The sequence below is a fragment of the Lepidochelys olivacea genome (genome assembly GCF_965140295.1).
Source record: "Lepidochelys olivacea isolate rLepOli2 genome assembly, chromosome: 14".
Classification (NCBI taxonomy): domain Eukaryota; kingdom Metazoa; phylum Chordata; order Testudines; family Cheloniidae; genus Lepidochelys; species Lepidochelys olivacea.
This window is the reverse complement of record NC_140424.1, coordinates 29469086-29490676: the sequence shown is the minus strand read 5'-3', so window position 1 is coordinate 29490676 and position 21591 is coordinate 29469086. Positions and strand designations below refer to the sequence as shown.

General features: G+C 46.4%; 1 protein-coding gene across 3 annotated transcripts; it reads right to left on the bottom strand.

Annotated features, from left to right (window-relative positions):
- Positions 1 to 10875: 10875 nt before the first annotated feature.
- LOC311531235 (uncharacterized protein) lies at positions 10876 to 21240 on the bottom strand. Of its 3 annotated transcripts, none has more exons than XM_084648462.1 (4): positions 21045 to 21240; positions 19367 to 19563; positions 14835 to 14951; positions 10876 to 14539 (listed from the first exon to the last, which is right to left on the bottom strand). In XM_084648462.1, the coding sequence occupies exons 2-4, from the start codon at positions 19503 to 19505 to the stop codon at positions 13326 to 13328; spliced, it is 1470 nt and encodes a 489-aa protein (XP_084504588.1). In that variant the 5' UTR covers positions 19506 to 19563; positions 21045 to 21240; the 3' UTR covers positions 10876 to 13325. The 3 variants fall into 3 exon arrangements, with proteins under 3 accessions (XP_084504588.1, XP_084504590.1, XP_084504589.1); XM_084648464.1 differs by having other exon boundaries at positions 10876 to 14536; XM_084648463.1 differs by having other exon boundaries at positions 14835 to 14948.
- Between the last annotated feature and the right edge of the window lie 351 nt (positions 21241 to 21591).

Below are 21591 nucleotides of genomic sequence, written 5' to 3'. Positions count from 1 at the left end.
GCCCCCTTCCTCCCACCCTTGTAAGTCTTTTATGTGGGGTCATGGAAAACCTGTTAAAGCATTTTAAATTTAAAGGAATTAACAGATGTTCCCCACCCCGCACTCACACTTTCTTTTATTCCCTTTCCTTTACTTACTTAGGCCTGGTCTACACTACAAGTTTATGTCGTATTTAGAAGCGTTACATTGAATTAACCCTGCACCCGTCCATACAACAAAGCCATTTTTTTCGACATAAAGGGCTCTTAAAACCGATTTCTGTACTCCTCCCCAATGAGGGGATTAGCACTGAAATCAACATTGCCATTTCAAGTTAGGATTAGTGTGGACGCAATTCGAAGATATTAGCCTCTGGGAGCTATCCCACAGTGCACCATTGTGACCGCTCTGGACAGCACTCTGAACTCGGATGCACTGGCCAGGTGTACAGGAAAAGCCCCGGGAACTTTGGAATCTCATTTCCTGTTTAGCCAGGCAAGCTCATCAGCACAGGTGACCATGCAGTCCCAGAATCGAAAAAGAGCTCCAGCGTGGACCGAACGGGAGGTACTGGATCTGATCGCTGTATGGGGAGATGAATCCATGCTATCACAACTACGTTCTAAAAGACGAAATGCCAAAACATTTCAAAAAATCTCCGAGGCCATGAGGGACAGAGGCTACAGCAGGGACGCAACACAGTGCCGCGTGAAACTTAAGGAGCTCAGACAAGCATAACAGAAAACCAAAGAATCAAATGGATGCTCCAGGACAGAGCCCCAGACATGCCACTTCTACGCTGAGCTGCATGCAATTCTAGGGGGGGCCGCCACCACTACCCCACCCCTGTCCGTGGACTCCGATGATGGGGTACTCTCCGCCATGCCTGAGGATTTTGTGGACGGGGAAGATGAGGAGGAGGAGGACGAGCTTGGGGAGAGCACACAGCACACTGTTCTCCCCAACAGCCAGGATCTTTTTCTCACCCTGACTGAAATACCCTCCCAATCCAACAGAGCCGGAGAAGGGACCTCTGGTAAGTGTACCTTTTTAAATATAATACACATTATAAAAGCAAGTGTTTTTTAATGATTAAGTAGCCCAGAGAATTGGATGGGGTTTGGGGTTAGTTTGGTTTCTGCTGCTGCACGTTAACAGGAAAACCGCAGCACTAAATGGCCAACTCAACGTGCTTTGCTTGGTATGGGAGAGGAGGGCACTGCTGTTATGAAGATTGCAGAAGCCGAAAGACTATGGCTTACCATGGCCGCCTGCAAGCCGAATTCTGTTGCCTGGCACTGCATGTGTGATCTCTAACACCAAAGCCACAGGCACTCAATATAAGATGCAAAATGCGACCTTGTACCAAAATCACATGTGCTATGTAATGTGAATAGTGTTGTTCACCGTGAAAGAGTATAGCCATTGTTCTGTAAAATGCTCTTTTTAAATACTTCACTCCCATTTTTTCCTCCAGCAGCTGCAAATGTTTCAAGCCTCCCTCCTCCATCCCAAAGGCTATCTCAGATAAGGCGGAGAGAAAAACGCATGCGAGATTAAATGTTCTCTGAGATCATGCAGTCGTCCGGCACTGACAGAGCTCAGCAGAATGTGTGGAGGGACACAATAGCAGAGTACAGGAAAGTGGCCGATGAATGTGAGGAGAGGTGGCGGCAGGAAGATCAGAGGAGGCATGAGGCAACCCTGGGGTACTGTGAGATCAAACGGACATCTGTCCAGTTCATGAACGGCAGCAGGATCACAGACTGCTGCTGCAGCCCCTGCTTAACCGCCCTCCCTCCTCCCCAAGTTCCATTGTCCTCACCCAGACGCCCAAGAACGTGGTGGGGGGGAAGGCTCTGGGCACCCAACTACTCCACCCCAGTGGACAGCCCAAGCAACAGAAGGCTGTCATTCAAGAAGTTTTAAAGTGGCCTTTTCCTTCCGTCCTCCCACACCCCACCCAGGCTACCTTGTGAGTTATCTTCCTATTTTTATAATCAATTAATAAAGAATACATGGTTTTTAAATGATAGTGACTTTATTTCCTTTGCAAGTGTAAGCAGAGTCAGGATGAGCTCCACCCTGACATCTGGTGGTGAGGTGTGGCAAGTTGTGGAAAAGAACTTCAGGGGCCGATCTCATTTGCATAGGCTCACCCACCCCCGCTAGAATGAGGCCATAGCTGCCCAAATGATCACTTTGGCTGCTGTGGGATCCCCAGTGTCTCTGTTATTGGGGCAGGAAGAATAAATTGTTATTACCCTGATTATGGGAATCAAGGACAGTGGAACTGTACTTGGCCTTTTGTTATGATGGAGGGATTCACCATCAACTAAGTAGCACTCACTAGGCAAGGGACATGGGTTCCAATTCTCTGTGAATGGAGAGAGGCTGGGGACAGGTATTAGTACTCGGTGGTATACACCCACCCCCCCTCTGGTAAGGGCCTTACATGCTAATTGCACTTCCTCCTCTCTCTACTGTGGAATATCAGAGCTAATTTTGATTCTATTAGGAGTCTAGTTACAGGCTGCTGAGCTGAATTCACTTTGGGCTGACAGTGCACCAGCACTGGGGCTCCCCTATTATAAGCTGAATTCACCTAAGAGCTGAAATCACTGAGTGTTGTGTTAAGTAGTGGGGGAGCCTGAAGCTATATGGTGGAGCAGTTTGTGGGATGGTGAGCAGAGTGGCTGGTGGAGCAGAGTGGTTTGCGGGATGGCTGGCAGAGCATTGCAGTTTTTGGGATGGCGAGCGGAGCGGCTGCAGAGCATTGCAGTTTGCAGGATGGCGAGCAGAGTGGAGCGGCTGGTGGAGCAGAGCAGTTTGCGGGACAGCGAGCAGAGCAGAGCGGCTGGTGGAGCAGAGCAGTTTGTCGGATGCCTAGAGCAGCTCATGGGGCGGCTGGCAGAGCGGAGCCCCATGGAGAGGTGGGGCCATCAGATTTGGACCACATAAGGTGCCCCTTAACCCCCCTCCTCCCCCCCCCATCTCCACCCAGGTTGGGAGGTAAAACTCTGCAGATAAACTTTTGAACTCTGGGGCTGCCCTGACCAAGGACAGAGACTTCTGGGTCGTGGAACTTTGGGTGATTTTGGGTTGCTGGACTCAAGAACCAAAGGGAAAGGACATGCCCCTTTTTTTGCTTGGGGTGGGTTTTGCTCATGGGTTGTGATATGAATCCTGTTGGTGGTGTTTCCCGCAACATAATGCCACATTGTTTCTCTCTGTTATTAAAAGGCTTTTGCTACACTCAGACTATGTGCTTGCAAGAGGGGAGGTGCCCAGCGGGGGGTGGTATACATTTGTCCCAGGTCACTGGGTGGGGGCTCAAGCCGGTTTTGCATTGTGTTATTGGAATGGAACCCCTAGATACTGAACCCTTGTTGCTGCCAACTCTGACGGGCAGAAGGGTTACACAAGCAAGCTGTGATCAAAGCGGGGAGGGCGGGTGGCTGACAGAGAATTTAGAGGCAACTAAGGGGGCAGGTTTTCATCAAGGAGAAACAAATAGAAGTATCACACAGTACCCTGGCCAGTCATGAAACTGGTTTTCAAAGCTTCTCTGATGCGCAGCACTTCCTGCTGTGCTCTTCTAACTGCCCTGGTGTCTAACTGCGCGTATTCAGTGACCAGGCAATTTGCCTCAACCTCCCACCCCGCCATAAACATCTCCCCCTTACTCTCACAGAGATTGTGGAGCACACAGCAAGCAGCAATAACAATGGGAATATTGGTTTCGCTGAGTTCTGACGGAGTCAGTAAACTGCGCCAGAGACCCTTTAAATGTCCAAATGCACATTCTACCACCATTCTCCACTTGATCAGCCTATAGTTGAACAGCTCCTGACTACTGTCCAGGGTGCCTGTGTACAGCTTCATAAGCCAGGGCATTAAGGGGTAGGCTGGGTCCCCAAGGATAACTATAGGCATTTCAACATCCCCAACTGTTACTTTCTGGTCTGGAAAGTAAGTCCCTTGCTGCAGCTGTTCATACAGACCAGAGTTCCTGAAGATGTGAGCGTCATGTACCTTTCCCGGCCATCCCACGTTGATGTTGGTGAAACATCTCTTGTAATCCACCAATGCTTGCAGCACCATTGAAAAGTACCCCTTTTGGTTTATGTACTGGCTGCCAAGGTGGTCCGCTCCCAAGACAGGGATATGTGTTTTGTCTATTGCCCCACCACAGTTAGGGAATCCCATTGCAGCAAAGCCATCCACTATGACCTGCATATTTCCCAGAGTCACTACCCTTGATAGCAGCAGCTCAGTGACTGCATTGGCTACTTGGATCACAGCAGCCCCCACAGTAGATTTGCCCACTCCAAATTGATTTCCAACTGACTGGTAGCTGTCTGGCATTTCAAACTTCCAGATGGCTATTGCCACTCGCTTGTGAACTGTGAGGACTGCTCTCATCTTGGTATTCTTGCGCTTCACGGCAGGGGAAAGCAAGTCACAAAATTCCATGAAAGTGCCCTTACGCATGCGAAAGTTTCGCAGCCACTGAGAATCATCCCAGATCCGCAATACTATGTGGTCCCACCACTCTGTGCTTGTTTCCCAGACCCAGAATCCGTGTTCCACGGCATGAGCCTGCCCCAGTAACACCATGATCTCCAAATTGCTGGGGACAGCAGCAGTTTGAGAGAAATCAGTGTTCATGTCCTCATCACTGCACTGCCATCACCTCCTCACATGGTTTTTCAGGTGCTGGTTCTGCATAAACTGCACGATAATGTGCGAGGTGTTTACAATGGTCATAACTGCTGCAGTGAGCTGAACGGGCTCCATGCTTGCTGTGCTATGGCGTCTTCTCGGGCAATCCAGGGAAAAGGGCACGAAATGATTGTCTGCTGTTGCTCTGACGGAGGGAGGCGCAACTGACAACATGGCTTACAGGTTTGGCTTACAGGGAATTAAAATCAACAAAGGGGGTGGCTTTGCATCAAGGAGAAACAGAATGGCCCCCTCAAGGATAGAACTCAAAACCCTGGGTTTAGCAGGCCCTTGATTTCATGGAGGGAGGGAGGAGAAAATGAATACAAAACAAATCTGGTCTATTTCTTGTTTTGATCCACTTCATCTATCTTTATACATCTTGCTGGCAGCAGATGGTGCAGTACAACTGCTGGCCATCATCATCTCCTGGGTGCTCGGCAGAAGACGGTGCAGTAGGACTGCCGGCAGGACTGAATCGCCATGAGACAAAAACTTAAAAGGGAAATGACCTGGCTGAGTCACTCCCATGTTTGCCCAGGCACCCCTGACCGACCTCACCGAGGTCGGCTAAAAGAGCACGCTGGAGTACGGCAATGATAGCTACCAGTCATACTGCACTGTCTGCTGCCAAAAGGCAATGAGCTGCTGCTGTGTAGCAATGCAGTACCACGTCTGCCAGCACCCAGGAGACATACAGTGACAGTGAGCTGAGCGGGCTCTATGCTTGCTGTGGTATGGCATCTGCATGGGTAACCCAGGAAAAAAGGCACGAAACGATTGTCTGCCATTGCTTTCACAGAGGGAGAGAGAGAAGAGGGGGCCTGACGATATGTACCCAGAACCACCCGCGACAACATTTTTGCCCCATCAGACATTGGGATTTCTACCTAGAAATCAAATGGGTGGCAGAGACTGTGGGAACTGTGAGATAGTTACCCACAGTGCAACGCTCCGGAAGTCGACGGTTGCCTCGGTACTGTGGACACACTCCACAGACTAAATGCACTTAGAGCATTTGTGTGGGGACACACACAATCGACTGTATAAAAATGCTTTCTACAAAACCAAATTCTATAAATTCGACCTAATTTTGTAGCGTAGACATGGCCTTAGACCTGCTCTATTTGGGGAATTTTTTTCAGATTAACTTTGGGGGTGGTATAAACTGCCTTGTGTCCACACACAAAATTCTCCCCTCCTCAATTTCTCTAACATTTTACTCCACATTAATTAATCCATTTTGGAAGATCTAGTTAATTCAGTCTGAGATTCATGTGGATGTATCCTTAATTCAGAATAACTACTCTTCTTCTAGCCGTCCTCCCACTGCTATCCCACATTGCACTGCTTCACACTTGGATCAGACTGTCTGTTTACCTGGGTGCTCTCTATTGTGCTGGGTTCATCATAACCCAACATCACCTTCCCATTTAAATGCTGGCAAGCAGGCAGGTCCCGTCATCCCACCCACCCATAAGATTCAAGCTTGTGAGTTCACACACCTAGTGTCACATGCCCATTACAGGCAATCATCAAGTGATCCATCCCCTGTCATCCAGTCCCAACTTCTTGTGAACAGAGGCTAGGGACACCCAGAGCATGGGGTTTCATCCCTGACCATCTTGGCTAATAGCCATTGATGGACCTAATCTCCATCAATTTATTTAGTTCTTTTTTGAACCCTGTTTACTTCTGGCCTTTATAACAAGTTCCACAGGTTGATTGTGCGTTGTGTGAGGTACTTCCTTTTGCTTGTTTTAAACCTGCTGCCTATTAATGTCTTTGGGTGATCCCTAGTTCTGGTGTTATGAGAAGGAGTAAATAATACTTCCTTATTCACTTTCTTCACACCAGTCACAATTTTGTAGACCTCTATCATATTCCCTATTAGTCATCTCTTTTCCAAGATGAACAGGCCCAGTCTTTTTAATCTCTCCTCATATGGAAGCTGTTCCATACTCTTAAGCATTTTTGTTGCCCTTCTTTGTACCTCTTCCAATTCTAATATCTTTTTGGAGATGGGGTGACTAGACCTGCGCATAGTATTCACGGTGTGGGCATACCATACACTGTGGGGTGTCAGGGAGCTAGTACGCAGCCAACCGCCAGCAAGTCTCTCTCTCTCACTGATGCAGAAGGTTAACAAAATGACTCTCAGTACTGGGCCCTCTGAGAGACCATCACACCCACAGAATGTCTCCAGCTAAATGACAAAAAAGCCTGTTCTGGGAGCTTGCCACTGGGCCAATCAGAAGGTGCTTCTCTACCCCCAGGATTTTTGCAGACATCTACATCATAGAATACTAAACTGCATCACATTTCACATTATTCAGCATCACATATTAAAATATAAATTAAAGCTAAAATATCTATCAAATGGGATATGTATGCAGATTTCTTTATTAAACTTTTTACCATATCTATGTACATTTAATCATTTTTGTTTTTAAATTCTGGACCAGGATTAAAATTTCCTCTTTCTACACCAGTCTTTAAAAACTGGCAAGACACCCCAATGGACTTACATGCCCAAACTGTATTCCAATTTCCCTTTATTCTACTTACTCAAAGTAACATATTTCTTGGCAACTTTTTATATTTATTAGAAATTAGCACCTTTTAGCTTAAGCTGTACTAGAAACTCTTAATTTTAATGAAGTCTTGCCCAAATGAATTGCTCAGCATACACAAGTGCAAACAAACAAAAATTGTAAAAATAGTTCACACGGACATCATTTGTAAATTATGAAGGAAGTTTAGGTTGCAGGGAATAGCAGTATCACACAAACCCCTCCTTTCCAGCAGGATTTGACAATGTATGTCCTTCCTCAACACACACATCTGTAGCACCATCATCCCCTCTTGCCCCCATCTCTGTTACCTTGAAAACAGAGTTAGGGTACTCCCAGAATAAGCTCACCTATTGTCCCCTCCCGAGTTCATCAAGAGTTCCCTAAAAACAATTCAATATTAACCAATCTGTTTTCCTAAGGTATGGGTCTCCAGGAGAGCTAGGAAATACGTGGAGGACACAGATACATGATTGACACAAGCAGTATTCTTTTCCAAAACAAGGCACCTTTTTATTGGTGCAAATAATAAGAATCCCTAATACAATAACAAACTAACAATCCCCTTATTGATGTTATAAACACAAATCCCTTATAACAAGTAAAAGAGCACCCCAAACCATACTACCTTACTGTTTGAAATGATTCTAAGTGGTTGCACCCTGTTACAGATGGCCAGTCTGTCACAGATTGCTAACAGCAATTTTTAAATGGTTTAAATCTCATACATTTCTTTCACTATCAACACACACTCATACATCTTTCTTAACCCAGAAATATACATGTACTCACTAACACTATACTATACTGTCCTATACTATACTATAATTATAATTGACAGGTTTACTCTGTCTGCTGACACAGGACTCCTTCTGCTGCCACTGTTGCTGCTGCCTTCTTGCTTGCTTCTTCAGGACTCCTCTTGTCCACTCTTCTCTCCTCAGCTCTGTCTGCACTGGCTGCTACCCACTGACACATCGACTTTTATACTGTCCTGTCAAAACATTCTAGATGCCTTTTTCCCCCCAGTATACTACACTCCCGTTTGTTTGAATGGCCTGGCATTTTTTGTGATCTTTACTGCACATGCTCAATACCAACATTCCAAACATTCCACAAATGCTCAGGACTGTTGTTTACCTTAGAATTATGATCTGCTGACCTTTCCCCTATTTTTGCACATACTCCATAAATATCATGTGACCTGCAGCTTCCAATAGTGGAGTGACTTGCTTATTCAAAATGGTGGTCAGGAATACAAAATGAAGTCTGAGTAATTTCTCTGCTATCATCTCCTCCTTCTCAAAACAATTAAGCATATATTCAAGCCAAACAGTAGACTATTTTATAAATATGCCACATTTAGCATATTGGATTTAATAAATAAAATACAAACAACAATGGAGCATTAGGGAAACCTATATTTTAAGTCTTTGAGAGGCAGTAGCTACAAATAAAATGTCCTTAAGATTCAATGTATTTTATATGCTTTAGCAGTACATATTTTGCATTATTAACTTACTTGGCACATTTAGCAAAATACAAAAAATAAATAAAAATAATGAAACAGACACAAACATCCACATTCACACACTTACCAAGACTTTTGAAGGTAACATGAAAAAACAGGGCATGAGGATAAGAGTTGCCCAGGATTTTAGGAGACATTTTCATGACTGTTTGAAATTTTTATTTAGTGAAAATTTTGTATCCATTCTTTGTTAGTTGTCATGCTTTAACAAGGGTAAATGCATATAATACATAAGGCATTACTTTCCCACTGTTATTTTTCTAGTCACTTTTTCACAGAAGGGCAGAAATACTAAATATATACATTGGAGCCCCACAGAATAGCAGTGACTAAACACCTAAAAGCAAGATGGGGAGCAAACACATTGAGAGAATTGTGCTGTGACACTGCTGCAAAAAGCCAAAGCCAGACCCTTTCAATTAATAAAAAAAGCTCTGTGATATAATGAAAATGTATCAACATCTTTACATTTGTACCAATATTTTACAGAGCTATCTGCAAAACAATTACTTTCCTGCCCATTTTATTTATCACCACACTGAAGCGGCCTTACAGAATTAATTGCCCTGTGCAGATATAAAACTTTACATTGTATACAGCCTTTAAAACTTCTAGCACCTCCCCAAACCCTCTCATACAACATTATGATTTTGTCTTACCGAAACAAAATGAAAATGACAATACAATGTTTAAAAGAGAGACTATCCCAACTTGGAAAAAAAAATAGCATTAGCTTGTTTTTAAAATTTTGCCTAAATGAATTGCCCAGTATGAAGAAACACCAACCAGATAATAACTTCTCTAAATCTCTTTACAAATACAGGACATAGGACTTTTAATAAGCTCATCATTTTGTGAATTGTGAAGAAAGTTTTAAATTCTGGGATACTGTATTAAAAAAAACCCACCCACTCCCACATTTATAAGGGGATTTCACAGTCAACGCATACAATTTTAAAAGACAAGAACGGAGATAAAATCTCCAGCCTGGCACTGACATCTAAAGAAACATGCCTATTCATGCCTACCCCACACCCCAGCTCTTCTTTACCTGACTTATTTTTTCTTCAACTACCATGTTCTGTTAACTACATGATTTTTAATCACATCAAATAAAATTTTAAAATACAAACTATCATAACTTTTTAAAAGTTTAACATGAAAAAACCAGGGTATAGGGGTAAGAGAGCTGGCCCAGATTTTAGGGGAAATTTGACAATTATTTGAAATACTTTTTAGTGAAAGTATGCATTCTTTGTTAATTGTCAGGCTTTAGCATGGGCATTTGTCACACAGCAGCTCTCCCCAGCTTCATGAAGCTTTATTCCCCCTATTGCTTTGCCAATCTTTCTAATCTTTGTCCTGGCCTATCAGAAATAGTAACAATAAATAAATAAAATAACAGTAACAAAATCATTGGCAGGATTACATACTTGGTGATACTCTGGTGGTATTTGTGCAGAGCAACAACTCCTTTGCTGTTGGTTTTTTTTTTATCATCATCACATTGAAGAAGTCCTAAAGAGTCAAGTTTTCCCTGTTCTTATATAACACTTCACATTTTACTTTTACACAATGTGTCACCTCAGGCTAGTCTACACTAGAAGTGCTGCAGCAGCACAGCTGCACCGATACAGCTGCGCTGCTGTAGCACATCCGGTAAATACACTCGTATGTCGATGGGAGAGAGCTCTTCCATTGGCAGAATAAAACCAGCTCCACAAGAGGTAGCAGACACCGGCACTTAGGATGGTGTAACTTATGTTGCTCAGAGGGGTGGCTTATTCACACACCTGAGTGACATAAGTTACACTGACAGAACTGGTAGTGTGTACAAGTCCCTAGATATTTTACAATGTCAAATAATACAAGACAGTAGATGACAGAAATGAGAAATTACAGAAAACTGTGTTATGGTGAGTACAACTGTAATGCAGAGAGACTAAGGGGAAATTAAAAGGCATAGTTGAAGCAGAAAAAGGTGTAATTGAAGAGATTTTAAGCAAATGGGAGCCAGCTGGTTCAGGGTATACCACTTCCCATAAGCCGCCTCCCCCTCCCCCCCCCCCCCCCCCCATACAAGCACCTAGGGCCCTTTTCAGGGGAACGGGTGTGTATGCCTTTTGTTTTTAAATGAACGGTAACTTTCCAACAACTATAAAAATACAAAACAAAGTGTTCAAACATCTTCACCCTCACTCCTTCCCTTTTTACAACTGTCTCTGTCCCACTATGCACTGATCAAAAGTTTCTCCTTACCTTGGAGGAGACCAGGCCTTTTAAAGCATTGTCCCCAAAACTATTGGCTAAGAAAGTACTATGCAACCATCATATAAAAGAGGACACGCCATTCAAAAAGGTCTGTGAGTTAAAGATGGAGGTTTCTCACAGTCCCTTGAATTAAGCCTCGCCAGCTCTGGCACTCAAACAGCTCATGAAGAGACACCAGACAGAGGAAACTGTGGGAACAGAAGGAACCAATATACTCTTGGCACAACCAGTGCGTGCCACTCTGGAAGCATGTCATGGGAGCAGGCCAACAGGGAGAGCACCTGATGAAGGTTATCAAGACAGTGCAGAGGGGGAGCATGAGGCCAGACTGCTGACCCAGCTTTGGTTTAACACTCCAGATCCCAACCAGGAGACCCCAGTTCAAACAGAGTGGGGTGGGTTGGAGAGGGCTGGTAACAGGACCTGGCCATGCTAGCTCAGTGGACTCTCATGTTCAGCTTCCAGCTGAAAGGTCGATGGAGTGAGACCATCCCAAGGCAATTAAGAAAAAAAAAAAAAAAAAAAAAAAAGCTGTGACCTGAAGAGGTCTCTTGACACACAAAGGAAAGGTTTTCAAGCACAGTATAAAAACTAGTATGATGCCTTATCTGCGTTTCTTATTTTAAATCTCTCAGCAGCTGAGTGATGGTTCTTTAGAGGCCTGGGAGAATGTGACCACCAAAAGCCATGAAGGAACAAACAGTTTGGGCCTGGCCTGCTTTTGCCCTGGCCCAAAACCGGATGCTCTGTAGGCAAGGGTGCAGAAACAATTTTTATAGTAAGGGTGTTGAGAGCCATTGAATCAAACTGTAAGCCCTGTATATAATGGAAACCACTTCAAGCCAAGGGGTGAGGCAGCACCTCCAGAACCCCGACGTCCATAGAATACCAAAAAAGAAGGAGATGCTGATTCTATAGACACGTACTATCTAACTCTGAGAAAGAAATCTGGCATGGAGGCTGTGCTAACCCATAACTGGTCAAACTTTTGCTTTTGACTGTACAAGTTGCCATAAGCAGAATCATCACACATTGTCTGAAAGAGAAACAGTCTGAGAACTGCTGAGATTGTGTCATAGATGTCCCAGGCCAAAGCAGCCATGACTGTGAGCTGGACTGCACATGATGTGAACCAAAAACTCTCAAATATTTGTCCCTGTTTAACCCAGGAATATTGTGCTCAAGCAGTAGAGTAGGTGAACAACATGACAGATGCTAGAGACCCAGATAAAGTATTAGATGAAATAATAAGACCCTCAGGTAAATGCTTAATGCAGAATCTTGAATTTCTTCTTCCTTCAGCAAATTACAAAACCCTGTTTAGAAGAAAAAAAAAAAAGAACTGTTTGTAAAATACCTAAGTTAGAGGGTACTTTGGGAACAAAACTGCTGATGCAAAAATAAAATAAAATAAAAGTGTGGTGGGGACGGGGGTTGTAAATACAATGTCAGTTGCAAATGCCTGTGTGAAGCATGTTTTTCATGGGACACTCCATTGGAGTCCCTGTTCACATGAAGAGATCGGCACTGAGCTACTCAGCTCCTCGTGCAAATCCTACAAAAACACAGACCCATGCATACAGCATCTGAGGCACTGGTTTGCCCCTAGCAGACCAGGAAGCAACTTGAAGATAAGAACCGAGACCTGAACTTGATTCAATATTCTATGGGAAGCCAGAGTAGACACCGAGGGCAGGCCTGAGTTGTCCATGCATAGCCTTTGTCGAGAGAAGTGCTGCAGTGTTCTGTACTAGCTGGAGTTTCCTAAGTGCTGACGCTTTTGTGCCCAGGTCCATAGCACTGCTGTAGTCCAGCCAACAGGTGACAAAGGTATGAACAACTACTGAGGCCAGCTTATTGTCCACCAGGATGGGACAGAGTTTCCTAGCCAACTAGAGATGAGAGAAAGCATTACTCACAGGGGCAGCTATGTGAGCGCTTAGTGCCAACAAGGAATCCAAGAGTCCTCCCACACTACACAGGGAACTGGCCAATTGTGGGTAAATGATTTAGATGTAGGAGCTGATCACAGGATGTTCAGAGCTTTCTGAGATGTAATAATCAAATCCCATTACAACGTGGAAATCTTATCTCAGCCTCCTGCTCTGTACAACTCTGTCCCAGGAAGGTGGTTCCATTCTCTGCTTTGATAACCATTACATGTCCCCATTACACGACCACTCCAGCCTGGCCTGACTCGCTGAGACTGTGGGAACCACCAGAGGTATCATTCACTTGGCCCATCCCTAGTTAGAACACTTCTGCGGTTTCTCCCCTGTGTGGACTCTCTGATGTGAAAAAAGGTAGGTGCTACGAGTGAAGGTTTTCCCACACTCGGTGCACTTATAGGGCCGCTCTCCCGTGTGGGTTCTCTGGTGTATAATAAGGTCTGAACGCAGACAGAAGCCTTTCCCACACTCGGGGCATTTGTAGGGCCTCTCTCCCGTGTGGGTTCTCTGGTGTTTTCTAAAATGAGATTGATCACTGAAGGTTTTTGCACAGGTCAGGCATATATAAGGTCTCTCTCCCGTGTGGGTTCTGTGGTGTGTAACCAGGTATGAGCGCCTCCTGAAGCTTTTCCCACACTCAGGACACTTGTAGGGCATCTCTCCTGTGTGGATTCGCTGGTGTGTATTAAAATGTGACTTGTCACTGAAGCTTTTCCCACAATCGGGGCATTTGTAGGGTCGCTCTCCCGTGTGGGTTCTCTGGTGTATAACTAGGTAAGAGTTCCGACTGAAGCTTTTCTCGCACTGTGGGCATTTGTAGGGCTTCTCTCCTGTGTGGATCCTCTGGTGAGTCTTAAATTGAGATCTATCACCGAAGCATCTCTCGCAGGTCAGGCATTTGTAGGGTCTCTCCCCAGTGTGGGTTCTCTGGTGAATGACAAGGTGTGAGCTCTGACTGAAGCTCTTCCCACACTCAGGGCATTTGTAGGGTCTCTCTCCCGTGTGGGTTCTCTGATGGGAAGTAAGGAGGTGGTACTGAGGGAAGCTTTTCCCACAGTCAGTGCATATGTAGGATTTCTGCCCCAAGTGGATTCTCTGGTGAAGATTGAGATCTGAGCTCTTGCTGAAGCTCTTCTCACAGTCCGGGCACTTATAGGGGTTCTCTCCCATGTGGATTTTCTGGTGAATAATAAGAACGGATCTCCAACGGAAGCTCTTCCCACACTCACTACAGGTGAAGGGTCCCTCTCCAGCAGGGATTTTCGGTTGAACAATATCTCTGATTTCCTCTACCCTTCTGCTCCTCTGAATGGATTTACCCCATCTACCCCCTGGCTGGTTTCTCTGCTGCCTCTCTGGCCTGTGCTGCCTCTCACGGGCTTCTCCTTGCTCAGGACTCTGCGAAACATGCCCTTTGGCATTTTCTGATACCATCGTGTATGGTTCTACTTGATCAGGACCTTCCTGCTGAAGATTTTCCTCATTGTTTCCACTCACCGTCCTGTTACCTGCTGGACAGAGAGAGAATCCAGACAGAAATCACTCCCTGTGTCAGGGAGATAGAGAACAGCAGAAAGAGGTATGGCACAAGGGGGAATATACCCCAACGACTACTGGGGACCAATAAAATAGGAACTGAATCACCTCACAAACCCTTCCCCAGAGGGGAGAGAGCTGATGACCAATTCCATCTCCTTGTCCCATCTGAATATTGATGAGGGCAGCAGCTATAGGTTTACACAGAACTTGTGAAACTGCCCAAGGATAAAAATATTGGTTTCTGAGTCAATTTAGTTGCCACCTCACCTGTGTGAATGTTTCTCAGGATCTCTTTTTCCTCGTAACCCTGGAGATCAGGGACCCATGGTTTCTCCTCACATTCCAGCCGGGAGATCATGTCAGATTTGGAAATTGGAAATCCTGCTGGGGTGGGGGGGGCAAGAAAACCAGTGTTGATCTTGTTCATTAGGGTAAGAGCTGTTACTACTTCAAGATCCATGTTCTAAGTAGCAAAACCCAGAAAGGCTCCTTCCTCTCCCTCCCACAACTCTACAGGGACTTGGCTGTACATTGTAAAAGATCCCATGAGGCACTGTTCTGGAGCAAGGGTTCAACCACTCTGCCTAGGGAATGGCCCTAACTTATTCCCATGAGAAGTTGAGCATAGTTGCTATGCTCTTTAGGTATCTGGGGTACAACCAAGTCTCCATCGCTGTCAATTATAACCCCTCCATCCCTTCCCCCCACCCCACCCCCCACACACATACCTCCACAACACAAACCAGAGCAGGAAAACCTTAAGGGCTGGTAAAAAAAATCCACACCCCTGAATGACTTAGTTAAGCCAACCTAAGTTTCCGTGCAGACAGCATTGGGTTGACAGAAGAATTCTGTCGATCCAGTAACCGTCTCTCAGGGAGGTAGATTAACTATAGCAATGGGAAATTCCCTCCCATTGCTGTAGTACATGTCTACACTGAAGCACTACAGCAGTACACCTGCAGCTGTGCTGCTGTAGCGTTTTAAGTGTAGACACAGCCTTAGGGAACCAAAAGGGATACATTCAGGAAATGGAAGTAGGGGCATGTCTCCAAGGAAGCATATATGTAAATAGCACAAGCATGTGGGGACAAACTCAGGAAAGCCAAGGCAAAGAATGAGTTACAGCTGGCAAGGAATGTTAGAGACAAACAAGAAGGGATTGTATAAATATGTCAGGCAAAAAAGAAAGATCAAGGACAGCGTGGGTCCACTGCTCAATGGAGAAAGTGAGCTGGTAACGGAAGATGATAGGAAGGCAGAGCTGCTCAATGCCTACTTTTCTTCAGTCTTCTCACAAAAAATAACATGGATGATTAGTGAAGTTACCATAGACAATAAAGGGGAAGGGCTGCAGATCAGGATAAGTAAAAAACACGTCAGAGATCTTCTGCCAATTAGAATGAAATCAAATCAGCGGGGCTGAATGCTATTCACCACAGGCTGCTGAATGAATGAGCTGAAGAAATCTTGGAGTTACTGGCAATAACATCTGCAAACTCATGGATGACAGGAGAGGTCCCAGATGACTGGAGCAGGGCTAACGTAGTGCCCATCTTTAATGGGAGGTCTATACTAGGGCAGGGATTGACACTCTGAGATCGATCCACTGGCGGTCAATTTAGTGGGTCTAGTAAAGACCCGCCAAATCGACTGCAGATAGCTCTCCAGTCAACCCCATACTCTGCCGCTGATGAGAAGAGTAAGGTAAGTCGACCCATTGACACACTCCCCCGTGGTGTAGACCCAGCGATAACTTGACCTAAGGTACGTCAACTCATTATTCACGTAGCTGGAGTTGCATAGCAAAGGTCAACTTACCACAGAAGTGTAGACATAGCCTGAAAAGGGGAAAAAAGAGGAGCCGGGGAACTATAGACCAGTCAGCCTGACTTCGATACCTGGGAAGTTACTAGAGCAATGTATAAAACATTCAATTTGCAAATACCTGGAGCATGAAGGGGTGATCACTAGCAGCCAGCATGGATTTACCAAGAAGAAATCATTCCAAACCAGCTTGATTTCCTTCTGTGACAAGGTAACTAGTTTGGTGGATGGGAGAATGTGGTGGACATAATATACCTGGACTTCAGCAAGGCTTTTGACACAGTCCCACATGACAATCTGATAAGTAGGCTGAAGAAATGTGAGCTTGGTGGCACTACCATTAAGTGGATACATAATTGGTTAAACAACCACAAACAAAAAGTAACTATTAATGGAATGATGTCAGATTTGAGGGAGGTCTCAAATGGGGTTCAACAGGGATCTGTTCCAGGCCCGGTGTTGTTTAACATCTTTATTAATGGCCTGGCTGTAGGTATAGACAGCATGCTGATCAAATGGGCAGATGATACAATGTGGGGAGGGAGAGAGTTGCCAACACTTTGGAGGACAGAGCTAAAATTCAGAGGGATCTTGATAAATTGGAGAACTGGGCTATAGACAACAAAATGAAATTCAACAAAGACAAATGTAAGGTGCTACACTTAGGGAAGAGAACCCAAATGCACAAATACAGAATGAGGGATAACTGGCTTGGCAGCAGCACTGCTGAAAAGGATCTGGGAACTGTGGTGGATCACAACCTCAACACAAGTCAGCAGTGTGATGCTGTTGCAAAAAAAGCAAAGCAATTTTAGGTTGCATTAACAGAGGCATAGTGCAAGTCACGGGAGGTGATAGTAGAGCTCTATTCAACACTGGTTAGGCCTCAGCTGGAGTACTCTGTCCAATTTAGGTCACCAGTGTATAGAAAGGATGTGGAGAAACTGGAAAGGATCCAGAGGTGAGCGATCAAAGGGATGGAATGCAAACCATATGAGCAAAGGCTGAAGGAACTGGGTACATTTAGTTTGGAAAAGAGGAGATGAAGGAGGGACATGGCACTGGTCTTCAAATACTTGAAAGGTTGCCATAAAAAAAAGATGGAGAAAAGTTGTTCTCTCTTGTCACAAAGGGCAGGACAAGAGGTGGTGGGTTCGAACTACAGCATAGCAGATTAAGGGTACCCTTACAGAGTTTTTGCACTGTAAGTTTCACTGGTGATAGGGAACCGGTGAAAGTAAAGCACTGGTTTGTGTACTCACTCAATTCCTCAGGCATCAGAGAGTGTTTACACTACCAGCACTTCCATCGCCAATGAGAACAGCGCTGTAGGGCAGCTATCCCACAGTGCAGCTCCCTTGATAGGTCTCGTAGGAAGGGGGGGGGGGGTGAGCAGAGGGCATGCTGGGTCCCTGCCCAGTGCCCTGTGCTGCCCTGCTTCATGTCCCAGTAGCCCCATGACTTCCTTGTTTCTTTCGTGGCATTTTTTTTAAAACCCCCTGCTGTCTGGCTGCTGTCCCTGCCATATCTACAAGCAAAGGGAAAGAGAGCTTCAAACTTCCCGGGGCTCACAGAGGGAGGGGCGGACGTCCGTTTACTTGGCATCAGCGCAGCGGAGATGCTGGCCAGAGTGGTCACTTTTGGAACTGTGGGATATCCTTCGGAGGCCAAAAGGTATTTACACTAGTAGAATGTGTCTTCATTTTCACAACAGCACAAAAAGAACAGCGGTAAGAGTTAGATGCCTCTCGTGAAGGTGGTTTTCTTTTTGTGGTGAAACTTCTGAGTTTCACCGCAAAAGGTCATTAACAAGTGTAGACGCTCCTGTGGTTTTAACACAAAAAAGGGACTTTTTGCACTTTAAATGGTAAGTGTAGACATAGCCTTAGACTAAATCTCAGGAAAAAATTCCTAACTGTAAGAACAGAAGGAAAATGGAACCGATACCTCGGGAGGTTGTGGAAGCTCCTTCATTGGAGGTTTTCAAAAGGAGGCTGGATAGCCATCTGTCTTGGATGGTTTAGACACAACAAATCCTGCATCTTGCCGGGGGTTAGACTAGATGACCCTTGCAGTCCCTTCTAACCCTATAATTTAGACTGTGAGCTCTTTGGGGTGAGGACTCTCTCACTGTGTATCTGTGCAGTGCCTAGCTCAAGGAGGCGGTGACCCCTGATTGGGGCCTTTAGGTGCTGCCCAAATATGAGTCGCCAAGAAATAAACAGAGGAAATGCCACCTAGGGCCTGGAAAGAAAATCACTAGACACCTGCCCTCAGTCTGGCAGAGACAGCAAAAAGCTTCCTGTCACAGGTTCATGATGGAAGAGCACAAGGGCACATCCAATGGCTGGTCAATGGTCATTCAGAACCTTCCCATGACCCATGAGCCCTGTTTTGCCCCTGCAGAGTCCTGAGTCCGAGTGCAGTGTGAAATACAAAGACCAGCCTTCCTCTCTCTTTCCCCCCAATGCACACTAAATTCGTCCGGACCTTGCTCAGCCCCATGACACTGCACCATGCCCTTCCTGGCTGGTGGCAGAGTGTTGAGAACATCTGGGGCCTCCCACTAACAAAGCTGGCTGAGGCACACCACAGACAAGATGGAGAAGTGCATCTGAAAATTGCCCACTGGGGACCTGGGCAGAGCCGAGTCATGAGACACTTGTCTATCTCAGAGGCTCCAAAGGACGTTCGCCCTGGGAACAGGAGGAGACAGTGAGTTTGTCCCACTTGCAAACCTTGGTTATAGGAAGGCTAGCATCATTGTTATGTCCCTGCATCTTCTTTCCTGGGGATATGGAGGGGCCAGTCTCATACACAGGGGATCTGGGGCTGTCATGTGAAATCTGGGGGACCAGTGAAGAACCATGCACAGAAACTGACAAAGATGCTCCAGAGGCCCACAGTCCTCCCCCACAGCCCCACAACACACACACACACTTTCTAATACTCAAAGGGACAGCAATCCTTACCCAGCAAGGTCACAGTCTCATAATTCTCCTGCATGACGCCCCAGTAAAATGCTCTCTGACTCAGGTCCAGCAGAGCCCACTCTTCCTCCGTGAAATACACAGCCACTTCCTCAAAGGTCACTAGTTCTATTGCAGACATTTCCCTTCCCTTCCCTCTGGGGGATGGGACAATCTGGACTTGGATGTTACTCTGCAGCCTGTCAGGGTTAGAAGGACAATTAGTCACCCCAGGTTCTTTCTATGCGCACACATTCTAGACTCTGCCATGTGGGGAAACAGTTCCACAAAGATTTTCAAAATCAGCAACATCAACTTAGTTCCAAAATCAGTGCTTAATTTGCGTCAGGGCTGAGCCCCGGCACCTCTAGCCTTGGCAGTTCATAGTCCTGGCACCTCTGGCCTTGCTGCATCAGTTATAAATGTAAAAATATTGCTTGAGCCCCAGCACCTCTTACATTACAAATTAAGCACTGTCCAAAATCCACATTCATTTCTCTCAATAAGTCTTCTGAGATTCCAGAATGCTCAGCCAGCAACATTGGAATTCAGTTCTGAATACCTTTTATTCAGGTGCCCGAACATGGATTTAGAAATCTACCTTTAGTCTCTTGTATTTCAAGACACTGGCTTGGTCACTTTATTCCAGTGCAGGTGCCACCTCTCCCACCAGGACTAATCTGATTGAGACATTGTTAAAACCTCTGGGTAACAGAGATTTAAGTGAAGTCATTGGGACCACTCACGTGGCCAAAGACAAGCATATAAGCAAGTGTTTACCAGATCAGATCTGAAGTTAGTACAAATCATATCAAAAAAGAAAAAAAGTCAGTGTGTACGCACAATGGAGATTTACCAACCCTTATAACAAAGCAATTTCAAAACAGGTCTTTCCATATTACAGAGATGAGTGTCTCAGCCAGAAATTCAGTCAAATGTAGTTTCTAGCCAAAAGTTTTTAACATGCAAGGGCTCTTGAAAATTTGATCAAACTTTTTTATGCATGGTGCTTCTTTCCCTTCCTGCCCCATCTCAAAAAATGGCTGAGTGTCTTTTCCTCAATATTTCTACAATAAATTCACCCCAGACAGAAATTTTCAACCCTAAAGACGAGCATAAGATTTGCCAAAGTGAATCAGACCCAAGGTCCATCTACTAATTCTGAGCAAGTTATAAGCAAAGGAACTGGTCCCTTCAGGCTGAAGTTGTGCAGCCAAAGAGCATAATCCCAGGAGCCGCTTTGGGGAATCCCCCTAATACTGTCCTAAGGGCAGCACATCCCCCCAGCAACAGAGGCAGGAACTGGCTTTTCCTCTCCCTGCCCCCCACCTTGTCCCAGGAAAGTCAATCTGCCCAGGGGTGCAGCAGGGAATGGGGCTGGGCAGGGCTGGGAGCTGGGAACCTCCCTCCCCACTGGCAGCTCCTGCTGCCCCTGCCCCTCTCCACCACTCGGGCTGGAAAACTCAGACCCTGGCCCGGGGCCTTCGCTCTCCCGGCGCTGGCTCGGCTCCTGCAGGCGCTCAGGGGGGCAGAGCCGGGGGGCGGGGGTCAGGGAGGGCAGCAGCTCCGGGACTCGCAGACCCCCGCCCCCCCGGGAGCAGAGCTGGGGCGAGGAGGGGCCGTTGGTGCAGAGTCACTTTCCCCCCCGGCCCCAGCCCTTCCCCCGGGTCTCTCCCCTCACCTGCAGGCTCCGGCTCCGGGGCTGGTGTCGGCAGAGGCCGGGGCTGGTTCCAGCCCCCGGAGAAAGTCCCCGCGGCTGGGCCCCGAGGGGCGCTGGGGAAGGGCTCTCCCCGCACACACCCCGCTGGGGAGCGGCAGCGGCTCAGCCCGGGCTCCGGCTCACGATGGAGGCGGCGGCAGCGTCTGACCCGGGAAGTTCAGCCCCGGATCTGCAGGCCGAGAGCAGCAGCCTGGAGCCAGGCGGATGCTCAGTAGCAGCTGCTGAAGCCGCTGCCCTCACTCTGCCCATACTACACCGGCCATCAAAGGGGGTAAAAGGCGGGTGGGGGTGCAGGGTGCTCAGGGGAAGGCGAGGTGTGACGACACAAATCTCAAGCCTCCCCTTTTGCAGAAGAGGCCAAATCAGGGGCAGGGCGCAGGACCAGGGGTCGAGCACAGGGTCCAAGCGCTGCCGGAGGGGCCCCGGGATGCGGGCGGAGCGGATAAAAGTTATTGCAGACGGGGTGAGCTAGCTGCAGCAGGGGCTGCCAAACAGGGGGGCGGGGGGC

Coding starts and splice junctions, on each gene's coding strand:
- LOC311531235 (XM_084648462.1), bottom strand. CDS start 19,505: ATGTCTGCAATAGAACTAGTGACCTTTGAGGAAGTGGCTGTGTATTTC. Junction 14,952..19,366: donor TGAGACTGTGACCTTGCTGG/GTAAGGATTGCT, acceptor CCCCCACCCCAG/CAGGATTTCCAATTTCCAAA. Junction 14,540..14,834: donor CCTGAGAAACATTCACACAG/GTGAGGTGGCAA, acceptor CTCTCTGTCCAG/CAGGTAACAGGACGGTGAGT.